Source organism: Eurypyga helias, unplaced genomic scaffold (genome assembly GCF_000690775.1).
Source record: "Eurypyga helias isolate BGI_N326 unplaced genomic scaffold, ASM69077v1 scaffold14536, whole genome shotgun sequence".
Taxonomy (NCBI): Eukaryota; Metazoa; Chordata; class Aves; order Eurypygiformes; family Eurypygidae; genus Eurypyga; species Eurypyga helias.
In genome coordinates, this window is record NW_010257324.1 from 1 (window position 1) to 12776 (window position 12776).

Consider the following 12776-nt stretch of genomic DNA (forward strand, 5'->3'; position numbering starts at 1 on the left):
GAAGGCTGTTGACCACTTTCTGCTACAGGGAATCAATTGAATGGGCTCAGAAATAAACCTTCACGGTGAGATCAGATCTCATCCTTTTTCTGCACCGGCTGGCACGGGCTTCGGGCTTCTGTAATTAAATGTTTGTATTGTGGCAGCACCTGGGTGTCCCAGACAAGGACCCCCTTGTGTGAGGCTGCAAAGGGAAATAAAGAAATGAGCCCTGGCCCCAGCGCTCACAGCACTGGAGGGTCTGACACAAGTAGGTCAGCAGCAAAGGGGGTGGGATAAGGAGGTGCGCAGGAAAAAAAAATTATTTGGGTTAGTGGTCTGAATGTGTAATGAGCTGGGGAGAGGTTGTTTAATATGGAAAGCTGCCCCAGCTGAATAACGTAGGGTTAATCTGGTCTCTGCAGCCTACGAGGGAGAGGATGAAGCCTGGCAGAAGAACTGCATCGTTCATACCTCTCCCTGGAGTCCCTGCTCAAAGACCTGCGGGCTGGGCATCTCCACCAGGATTTCTAATGACAACGACCAGTGCCAGCTCCTGAAGGAAAGCCGCCTGTGCAACATGCGGCCCTGCGAGGTGGATATAACCAAGCACATTAGGGTGAGGACTGTTTATTTGCACATCCCTTGGGCTTTGCCTAGATACGGGGTCAGCCTTGGTTTGGCAGCATTCAAGCTTCTGAGGGCTGCACTTTTACATGGACTTAATGTGCTGCAGGGAGGTTAAAAAATATGTCCTCCCTGTGCTTCCCCATGGTGGTATGAAAACCTTGCCCTGGGAGCTTTGGTTCCAGCCAAAAGGTCCTTGCAAGGAGAGGCAAGCCAAGCCCGCTGTGCTGGCTGCTGGTTCGGACAGACCCATGGCTCAGCTGGCGGAGAAGTGATGGTGTCCTGCTGGTCATGGCTACAAACTGTGACCTACCTGCAGCTTTTGGGTTCATATGTCTAAATATGTAAATCTGTCAAACCCTCTAGATAAGGGCTGTAAAATGCTTTCTAGCAGCTTCAATACCCTTTATATATCAGGAAGGTGGTTAGTATGTCCTACCTGTATCATTAATGAATATTAACCTGTTTCTTTTTACATTCTCTGATTTAGCCTGGGAAGAAGTGCTTGGCTGTCTACAGGGCCAACGAACCAATGAACTACACCATCTCAGGATGTGTGAGCAAAAGTCCATATAGACCCAAATATTGCGGCGTCTGCACAGACAACAGGTGCTGCACACCCTACAAGTCCAAGACTATTGAAGTGAGGTTTCAGTGTCCAGATGGAACTGAGTTTTCCTGGAAAATCATGTGGATCAATGCTTGTTTTTGCAATCTGAACTGCAAGAATCCCAACGACATCTTTGCTGACTTGGCTCATTACCATGATTACTCTGAAATCGCTAATTAAATTGGCTGAATGCTAGAATTGACCCATTGCTCTGATTTTACAGAGGCTTTAAAATAAAAGGAGAATCTTCATCTTCTGCCAATGTACAATTTGTTTTTTTCCTGAGTTAGGATGTTAAATCTCCTTGTTTTGCCACACTCTTTTTGGAGAGGCCTTAAACAAACAGGATTTTCAACTGTAATAGTCTTCCATCCATTAACAGCAGCCAGAAATTCCTCTATGCACAGATTCCAGGACTTAAATGACAGTCCTGTTGGCACTGCCATTTATTAGGCCAGAAGCTTAATTGCCAAAAGCAAAGAATAGTACACTGGTATGACAGAAGAAGTATGGCTGTCAGTAGCTTAGGCACAAGAGTCAGACATTGTTACTGTCTTTTCTTGAATAATATTGTCTAAACTGGAAAATGAGCATTGGCATGTATGTTTTTTTTTAACATTAGATTTCAGGTTTTGGTGCTGCTGACCCTCAGGACCAGACTTTAGTCTCTTGTCACACTGAGATCAGTCCTAGAACTCTGTCTCTGTCTTTCTCAGTCAGATCCTACCCCATGGTGAAGTTAAGGGAAAAGACGGAGGAGAGAAGGCTTCTCATTTAATCTCTGTGCCCTAAGTCCATCTATCACTGCACTAGGCTGGGTCAAAGAACTTCTGTGTCTTGCCCTCCTTGGACTCACCTCAATCTCTTGGAGTATCTTGTGCCAGGGACATTTTCACAGTTTCTCTGCCTGATCTTACCTTGAACAGCCTGAATGCTCTGATCAATCTCAAGATTCTTACCTTGAACAGCCTGAATGCTCTGAATCCAAAATGGCCAGCCCAGAGCTCATATTCTCTATGGATTATGTATCACTCCTAGGCTAGCTCTGCAGACCGGAAGGATGAAATGCAGCGAGTCAGATGTAAGACAAAGGATCGTAGCTCATGTGCCCATTTATTCACATAGAAATGGTGTGGTCTGTGCCTGGGGACCACCACATCCTCCTCCCTGTGGTATTGCCAGCACAAAGGTCCTGCTTCCCACTGCCACCTTGCCAGTGACTTATACCTTTGTTTTACCTGTCTGGGGTAGCAGAGAGGGGATGTGCTACTTGAGATACTACATGTTAGGCTTTCCATCAGCTCTGTGGATGAGCAGAAGGAGAGGACTACCCTTGGCATAGCTTCTAGTGCATTAGTTGCAACTTGGCTGCTGCTTAAACATCAGTGTAAACATTTTCTGAAGAAGCGGTTTCCCACAAATGTCAGCTAAGAGAAGAAAAACTGTCGTTACCTTTCCAGGAAATAAATTTGTCATCACTGAAGGTTGATAGAGCCAGTATTTTCACCAATACATTGCTAGTATAGCACCCATGTACCATGGCACATTCGCTGTTGATTCACAAGGGGGAGTAGAAATGTGTTTCTGCACGGGGAACTGTAATATCTGCTTCCCAAATCCCTGGTGGCGCAGCAGAACTGCTGAGCGACACATGGCCTGGAGATTGGACAAATACATGGCTGAACTTCAGATGATGCAACTGTTCAAATCAGTCACTTATTTTGCTTTAGTTTCAATCCGCAAGTTTTCTGCCGCCTTCTTGATAATCCAGAGGAAGCCAGATTAGAACATGGGAGACATAAACCTTTCTGGCTATGATAAATTGAAGTTTCTTGTGAGCAGGATGAAAATAATACAGTCCCTAGGTAAACACATCTAGGAAAAATGCTGTATGTCTTCAAAACCTCTTAACTTCAATAGGACCTTTCTTTGATGTGGTTTAACCTCAACTAGCAATAAAGTACCATGCAGCCACTTGCTCACTTCCATCCCTTCCCCCAGTGGAGGAGGAGAGTTGGGGGAAGAGGGAAGGAAGCTCATAAAGTTAAGAACTATTTAATAGCTGAATATAAATGAAAATTATAGAGATATGAATAACATTAACAATACTATTATTAATAAGTAATTGAAATAATATAAAAGAAAATAAATTATACAATTGCTCACCACCTGCCAATCAATACACAGCCAGGTCCTGAATAGTGAAAGTCAGAGCCAAAGAGGCCCAGAGCCAGAGCCCGAGAGCAAGTCTGAGCAAGCTCCACAAATGACAGCATGACTAGGAAAGCCAAAAGACCCACCAACACACTAACAAATGCATGAACAAATGAACGAACAAACAAGCTAACAACAAGCAAGGTTTAGCTCGCCAGCCCACTCCTGGCTTACGTACTGAGTGAGACATGCTATGGAATGGAATAGTCCTGCGGTCAGTTTGGGTCAGCTCTCTGAACTGTGTGTCCCCCCACACTGCCTGTAGTGAGAAAGCTGGGGATGCAGGTGCAGTATCAGAAGCTGGAAAAGACCTTGAACTGATGCAAGCACTCCTTATCATTACTCTTCTTGGCAAATCCAAAACATAACCTTGTACCAGCTACTGTGAAGAAAATTGGCTCTGTCCTGACTAAAACCAGTACATTTATATACAAGGATTTGGCCCATACGTTTTTCATAGTGCTAGGTCATTCCTTAATTCAAAGCTTTTACTATTTCATTTTTGAAGCTTCCGTGAAATCCCCGGTGACAGAACAGAAGGGTGATCCCTGTCTGCATGTCCCAGTGCAGGTGCAAAGCACCTCTCCTGTTTATTCCTGTGGTGATAAGGAACCTGAGGACATCAGCACTTTGCAAGATTCAGCCTCATGACTGCCTTTGGCCTGGATGATGTGACAGAAGTCACATCTGACCTATTCACCTCCACCCAAATGAGAGCTCAACACTTGCAAGACTGAGCACGTTACATTTTAAACTCTACCACCTGATAAAATAACGTCCATGGGAGCACATGCAAAAGGCCTTGGCCAGGAAGTTGACAATGTTTTCCGAAAGGGAAAATGTTTTTTTTTGAGGCACTTGGTAGGGAACACATACTGGGACCACTTTCTCAATCAGATCCCTTAAATATGACATGGAATCCTTTGTTCTAGTTCTTGCCCATCTTAAAATACCGTGTGTGTGTGTATACATGTATATGCATATATACAAACATGAACATATACATGTGTATATGTGTGTGTATGTATATGCATGTATAAAAAATTATATGCATGCATTTATATAATGTTTTATATAATATTATATATAGAACCATATATGAATGTACTCATGAATATATATGTGTATATTTACATGTACATATTCCTTTGGTGAAATCTGTGGTGCATAAAATAGAGTGCATATATAATGTGTGTTTATACAGAATCATAGAATGGTTTGGGTTGGAAGGGACCTTAAAGATCATCTGGTTCCACCCCCCTGCCATGGGCAGGGACACCTTCCACTAGACCAGGTTGCTCAAAGCCTCATCCAGCCTGGCCTTGAAGACATCCAGGGATGGGGCATCCACAGCTTCTCTGGGCAACCTGTTCCAGTGCCTCACCACCCTCTCCGTGAAGAACTTCTTCCTGATATCCAATCTAAACCTCCCTGCTTTCAGTTTAAACCCGTTACCCCTTGTCCTGTCACTACAGGCCCTTGTAAAAAGTCCCCTCCCAGGTTCCATGTGGGCCCCCTTCAGGTACTGGAATATGTACAATCAGTTTTTCTCTGTTATAGGTACACATAAGAAAACACAAAAACAGGATCAGCAGTGATCCCCAAAACGGCAGCCCTTAACAGGCTTGCTTTACTTTGCAATTAGCTAACACTGACACAGCTTCCGTTGTGAGATAAAAGAAGCTACTGTAAGCTAATGCATAACCAGCAGCTCCAGTGGGTGTCAGTTTTTAGTGAAGTGATTGCCTGGAAACCACAGATCTCGCCCAATGCATCCAAGATTTTTCTGTTTCTAGCCTGGTTTCCTCAGGTGTACACAACCATATCATCCATTTTTATGTCTGTCAGTCAGTCCTGCTCTGGGAAATTTCAAACAAAGTAGGCAAAAGAGTAAAGAAGCATTGTGATTCCTGAATTAAAAATGAAATAAAATAGCAGGACAGAGGAGAGGCCCACCACATTGACCCTACCAAGTCCAACATGTCTGCAGAGTGGTCCAACCACAACAGCAGCATGGAGAGATTTTGAGCAGATGCGCCAATCAGAAACAAGCAGCCACAGGGGAGGGAGAGCTGAAAGCATCACAGATGGAGAATGGTGGTTATTACACTGCTGCAGAGGAGTTTTGTGGGGACATTAGACTCAAATCTATGGGAAACCAAGCCCCATAAGCTCGACTGCTTTTCTGTCCGGTGACACTGAACGAGGAAGAGCAACACTTGTAGCTGGTGACCTTGACTTGCAGTTTGTGGTGCATCAGAGATCCTTTGTTTTAACAGTTGTTTACAAGCAGATTAGCCCTAGGTCTAAGGCAATAGGCTAGAGTTTAGACTCGGTTCCCTGGCTCCCTGCCTGCTAGGGCAAATCGTGTATCTTCACAAAAGCACTTTTGTGGTTACTGTTGAAAGGCAGCAAGGATCTAGATCCTCAAAAGTTTTCATGGATCCAGCCCTTTCCTTTGCTTTTCCTCAGTTCTTCTTCAGTTTTCTCAGTCCTTCAGAGCCAGAACAACAAGGCCCTACTGTTCATTGCCTCAGTTGAGAGTGAAAACTCCTCCAGCAGGAACTGATGCTCACTGTACGTTTGCACAGTGCCTCATACAATGGACCTAGGTCTCTGCTGGGACCTGAAAGCGGTACCATCATTCAAGAAATCGACAATAATAGCATTGAGGAGATAGCAGGATGGTATCTAACTGGTGCTAGACCTCTCCGGTATAGCAGTCCAGGGAAAGGCTCGAGAGAAGATGGGAGAAACAATTTTGCAACCCAGACTAAGCTGAGAAACTTTGACACCCACCCTGCTCACGACAATCATTCTCTTCGCCTTGTAGGCTGGGAGAAGGATGTAGGATGAACTTTTGAGGGTCAGCTCATATTGATACGAATGGCAAGACTCCTGCTAGCTCCAGTGACCTTAGCCATTAGCCTTCTGCAGGAACTTTACCAGAGTCAGACTAGTGGCTCAAGTAGCCTTGTTTGGGAGCCCCAGAAAGCAGGTTATCTGCTCACTGAAGAAGCAAGCATGTAACTTATAGAGATGCCTTTGCATGGAGCGGTGAGTAGAATTTAAAACACCATTTTGGCGTGCATGCAACTGGAAATAGGAAATGTGCTCACTAGGATTGTGCTGTGTATATGTAATACTCCAGGTAGACCACAATATTTAGAAACACTGTGTCATCCTGTAAATAAAACCCTGAGATTTTTTTCTCCCAGTTTTTTGATGGAGTTTTAAGACAAGCAGTTTATTAAACTGATGGAGATGGAGTGCTACAGGCACATATCCATACACATACCTTCTCAAACTGTGTCTTTCCAATTTAAACAGTTCTACCGAGTTATTTCTGTAAGCTTCATATGTTGAAATATATGAAAAATTAATGGGAAAACCAGATTGGTTTGGAAATGTCAGTCTGAGTTACTCCAGCTATGTAACACGTATTACTTGTTCACACAGCATCATGGTGAGGTTTTATAGGTGGCATGCTGCTGCTATGGTTTAAAGATATTAAATAACCTCATTAGTGGTAAATGATTAATGAATCTATGACTGACACCTCATTTAGAAGCTTAGGCAAGCAAAAGAAGGTGAAATATGTTTGCCACTGACATTTCTTTTCCAATCGCCTCACCTGGCCAATGTCCAAGTGTGCATTTGCAATCTGTGACAAAGCCCTGAACTGGAGGACACATAAAAATAGTCAGTAATGTAATAGGAAAGGATGCTCTGAAATAATTTCCTTCAGTGTGAATATTTTGGCATGTTGGGAAAGCCAGGTGTTCCCCATCCCACATGTCCTTGTTTGCTGGTCTGTTTCTGGCTCTATGTTTGGCTTTGTTTTCCCTCAGCACTGTACTGGGTTTGGCTGGGGTAGAGTTAATTTTCTTCATAGTAGCTGCTATGAGGCTCTGTTTTGGATTTGTGCTGGAAACAGTGTTGATAACACAGGGATGTTTTTGTTATTGCTGAGCAGTGCTTACACAGAGTCAAGGCTTTTTTCTGCTCCTCACACCACACCACCAGCACAAGAAGCTCAGAGGGTAAACAGTCGGGGCAGCTGATCCCAGCTGACCAAAGGGATATTCCATACCACATGACATCATGCTCAGCATATAAAGCTGGGGGAAGAAGAAGAAAGAGGAGGACATTTGCAGTGATGTTGTTTGTCTTCCCAATTAACCGTTAGGCGTGATGGAGCCCTGCTTTCCTGGGGATGGCTGAACCCCTGCCTGCCCATGGGAAGTGGGGAATGCATTCCTTGGTTTACTTTGCTTGTGTGTGCGGCTGTTGCTCGACCTATTAAACTGCCTTTATCTCAACTGATGAATTTTCTCACTTTTACCCTTCCAATTTACCCTCCATCATCCCAGCTGGGGGGAGTGAGCGAGCAGCTGTGAGGGGCTTAGTTGCTGGCTGGGTTAAACCATGACAAGCACTCTTACTGGATTTGGGATAGGCTGTCTACAGTCTTTGAGCAAAATGGACTATGGTACCCAACCTGCATAAGCATGTCCTATTAGCTCGCTTGAGAGGTTGCAGGAGTAACCTGTTTGCAGCAGCCATATAAACAGAAATTGTTCAAAGTGATTAAAGACATGGGGAAGAGCACTCAAAGAATGATTATTCCATATCCCTGCATTTACATATCCTCAGAGCTAACACCAGTAAGCATTCAACCATTTAATTTCAGAAAAAATTACTTCTAGAGTTTTCCCCCAAATCAAGTTTGCTTTCCAGCCTGAAGTATGTTAGCTGCCTCAGGAAGAACTTAAACACTTTGGGTGGTCTCCTTTCCCGCACAGTGACAGGTCTCTGTCAGGCTTGCTTATGGCTCCCGGGACATCAGGTGACAAAGCTCCCTCTCCCCAGCCTTATCCTTCAGTATGGGGTGGGTGTTTGGTTTTTTTTTTTCCCCGATATGGGAAGTTCTCTGCATTTTTAAGTAGCTTCCAGCTGGCTGTGCGCCTGGTGATAGCTTTCTGCAAAGGTAGCACATTTTCCTCCTGCCTCTGCAGGCATCAGAAGTGCCATCTGGCCTCTGCACACACATGTGGCAGCTGCCAAGCACCACCATCTTGCATGAAGGGCTTCCTGGCTGCTTTCTCAGCCACCACATTTGGACTAGTCTGGGAAATCCATCATCTCCTAAGTACTTTGCACTTTCCAAATGAAGTGCTGACCCTGTGTTAGGCTCTACTTCTCTAGGACCTGCCCTGCCTCAAACCTGCATGAGTGGCAGGGAGGGAATCACCATGGGATTGAGGTTTAACATCAGCAGCTGGTTGTAAACAACCAAGGTATTTTTGGATTGGTCACTAGTTATCATTAAAAATAAATGAAAACACATTGCAATCAGTCAATAAATGACAATTTCCCAGCTGGAAAGGTGCAGGTGTAGGCCTGAGGTAAGACAAGGGGCTCTGACTGCATGCATCTCACCAGTGATCAAGGGTGGCACCTTTGCTCGGGGCAGGCTCGCCAAGCCCTACAAACAGGTTGGCCATGCTCTGTGCCAATGCCACGTCCACCACGTGGACCAAACCCACAGCCCAGCAGCCTCAACTTCCCTGCCCATCTTGCTGCGGGCAGGGTGCTGAGACTTGCAGGGACCTGCACACTCTCACACACACACACACACACACACACACACACACACACACACACACACACACACACACGCCCACACAGAGCCAAGGGCTGTGAAGTCCATGCTAGTGGCAGCTCTTGCTCTTTTCCAAGTGCCATCGCTTGCATAGGCTTCATCTGGAGCTGCCCTGGCCCTCCCCCAGTGCAACCGCCCAGCAAACAGACCTTCCCTCCCCCAGCCCCTTCACGTACTGACCTTGACCTGAATACCATAATCCACTTCAGCCATAAGCGATTGCCGAGAGTGGTGGGTCATCTAAGGGTATTTTTTCCAGCTCTGCTGCAAGTCACAGCTCAGTGTAGTGGTGCTGCTTGGGAAGGAAGAACTGCCTGCTATCACCTTTCCCAACCCTCGGGTTCTGACGATGCCCAGTGATGCCTGCATCCAGTGTCTGATGTACATTCCATAGCCTCCAGTGCCAAAAATACGTGGGGTGTATGGCGTGGGGCCTGCCCCTTTAATTACACCCAAATAACGTCTCTCCTCCAGGCCCCAGGAGGTGCTGGGTGAGCTAACGGTCCCCATGCTGAGTTGCAGGGAACAGACATTGAACTGTTTGGCAGTTGCAATCAGAAGCTTTTTTTTTTTCCCTCGACACTGGTCAGCAGCTGTGTTGTTTATAAAATGAATGGAGCCCTTAATGAAGCAATAGATAGAAACAGTGAGAGGCTGTGTCTGTCTGTCACAAAGGGCTGAGGGGGAAGGGCTGATCTCTTAAAATACCCTGACATCCTTTCTCTCAGTTATTTAAACATTCGGCGTAGCAGTGATCAGCTATCAACATAAAGCCTATATTTGGCTCAGTGTAAACACTAAATCCACGCATCAAAACAGCTGTTCATATATACAGACCGGGAGAGACTTCCAGTTCCAGCAAATGCGAAATAGTGCAAAACAGGGCAAAGGAAAGAGTCAGCATGTGGGAAGGGAAAGGACCAGGTTACAAGCAGCACTTGTAAGACACTGCTCAACGTGTTGTGTTGGTAGAAACAACTGACTGTGTTATTGGCACGCTGAGGATGGCAACAGATACTCTGCCCAAGATGCAGAAACAGACAGGAATGGGATTCCAGCACTGGAGAGAAAAAATAAGCAGCTTTGCTGTAAACAGTCTTCTCTCCAGTTCAGTCCATTGCTTGCAACACATGACATTAATCATAAAACCCAGCCCTGCCCCACCCCCCCGCCACATCTAGGTTAAAGTTTCCAGCTGTTTAGTCTCTAGAGGCTTATAAAGAGGAAATCAGCATCCTTCAGCACAAAAGTCCTGCTGCGACAACACAGTATTTGGCACATCCTCTCCCCCTCCTCCTCTGCAAGGACAGGGAGAGGAAAACCCATCTTGAAGTTGAGCCTGATTTTTGTACAGTAGATGTTGAGCCCCAGGCAGAGGTGGAAAGAACTCCGATTTCAGCAATGGCATCTTTTCTACCAGTGGTTTTGAAGAACACCACTACAGCAAAGATCTGGTACTGGGATACATTAATGCAATCAGGAAGCCTCTTGGTCCCCCATTCTCTCCTCTTCCACCTTTCACAACCCCAAAAGTACCATGACTGGCGAACCGTTTATTTTCTGCAAACCTCCCATTATCCAATGTGAATTTCCTCTGTGCCACAGGAGCTCCTTGCTCCATGGTGGCCATTCATACTTTGAGAAAAAGGTGAAACTATGCCTTATCTTCTGCTTGTTTAATGACATTACAATACCCAGGTTAACTCTGTCTCCAAGAATAATACAGAAATCAGCATTTGCAGACCCCAGAAAGGGGTTTTATACAAATTTCTAATAAATCTGCAATCTCTCCAGTTACAGCAGTATTAAAGATACCAGGAGACCAGTGCTGCAGGGAAAGGGGAATTACAACTACTCCTTCAAGGTAAGATACCACTCCTCTGTACTGTCCTCCAGCTTTTCCATGCAGGTACACACTGTTCCTTGCCAAATGAACCCTTTTTGTTGCAAAAACTGACATTTACAGTGGTCCTAGCAACTCCTCGCTGCTCAGAAGTGCTCGCAGATCCCTTTGTGCTGCAAGAAGGCTTGGATGCATTCCTCCCCATCAAACAAAAATAAACTGCCTAGGCTTGACAGGCACACCATGGTGTCCTTGTGGAAGGAATGATTAGCCATTCCCAGAAAGCTCAGCAAAGGATGCAACTTTGGCCTTCTTTTGTAAGATGAGTTGGCACAGGTTGCTCCCATTTTCACTGGCACAGACTGTGGTTGGCCAAACCCTTAGCTGGTACCAGAACAATCCTGACTGCTGAATCATCACATCTAGCAGGGCCTTGGCTCAGACATGCCAAATATTTGCTTTTGCCTCTTCCTATCACAGGATTGTTTGAGATACAGGAGAAAAGAGCAGCCCAAAATAGTTCCAGCAAAGTCAAACCCACCTGTCCCTGAAAACCCCAGCATGTTAAATAGGTCACTAGGGAAGGGCACCACATCCTCACGAAGGTCCCAACACAGAGAGGACCGCAGAGCCGTTTTGGTGACATCCTCACACCTATACAACCCCTCCACTGAACAGCATCGGTGCTCCTGGCCCCTCATAACTCTCAGACAGGAGCCTCCAAACACAGAGGGATGCTTCCCCATGAAGAGCAGCTGCTCCTCAAGTTACAGAAAGCCCCAATCCTTTAACATGAAACCACTGAGCTAAATAGCAGGTTAAAGTGAAAAAGGACAACTATTCCTGCTATAAGGATGGAAATAAAAGTGTGTTAATTATTTCCTGCACCTTTAGATTCTTCTCCCTCTTATATTTGGGCAGTCCTAAAACTTACTCATGAAGGGTTAATATTTTGTCTGCTTTTCTGAAGTTAGATTCTTGCCAGAGGTCCAAAAAGAACAGCTTTTAGAAATGCGAGGTGGCATGTGCCATTTCAGTCAAGAGGCCCACAGAGCACCAGGGATTGGTGAGGAACATGTCACACATCAATGGATTTACAGGTCAGACTGGGGACAGAAAGGATGCAAGGAGCATGGCACCAGCTCCAGTGAGGAAGTCTGTCTACAGATAGGAGATGTACTCACTTGACATTACTGTGTGTAGGGAGACAAAGATAACTTCAAACAGCAAATAAATAGTACTCTGTATCAAGGCTCAATTTTATGTATTTGTCAGAGCAAAGTTATCCTTTAGTACTTTGAACAGCCAGCAGCACTCAGTACTGGAGTGTGCTGGTTTTTTTTTAGTATAAATAGGCTGGTGTGGAAAAAAGAAGCTGTAAGCACAACAGCAGGGAATTGCAGAGATATGAGCAAAAGAAAAAAGATTTCAGTTGATACAAAGGGGTGACAAGAATACACTGTGACTGAGAGACTATTGTACTCCTGGTAAAACATGAAGACACCAAAGATTGCAAAGTTACAAATTTATTTGTTTTGAAATAAATACAAATACTTCATTAAGAAACTTTTCTTGATAGACTTTACACAATAGCTTTATTCTTTCTGGAAATTGTCTGTTCTTCCCACAAACCATTATGGATATTCTACACAAGAGCTGAAGTTAGTCAATGTAAAGTAACCTAGATGGTGTTCTTCCGAACAAGCAATCCCAAAGTATTAACATTTGCTATTTAACTGCTCGGCATTTGAGTTTTCTTGTTTGTGTGAGGACTGCAATGCAGCAGGTACGCACTAGAGCTTGGGAAATCCTGTCCCACTGCCTACGGAAGGACAAAC

At 45.0% G+C, this 12776-nt stretch overlaps 1 protein-coding gene across 1 annotated transcript; it reads left to right on the forward strand.

The window, feature by feature from the left end:
- Positions 1-384: 384 nt before the first annotated feature.
- Positions 385-1467, forward strand: WISP1 (WNT1 inducible signaling pathway protein 1; the record flags this gene model as incomplete). The annotated part of the gene is made up of 2 exons (XM_010153978.1): positions 385-598; positions 1097-1467. Coding segments are annotated over 2 exons (514 nt in total), but the record flags the coding sequence as incomplete, so codon positions are not given.
- Between the last annotated feature and the right edge of the window lie 11309 nt (positions 1468-12776).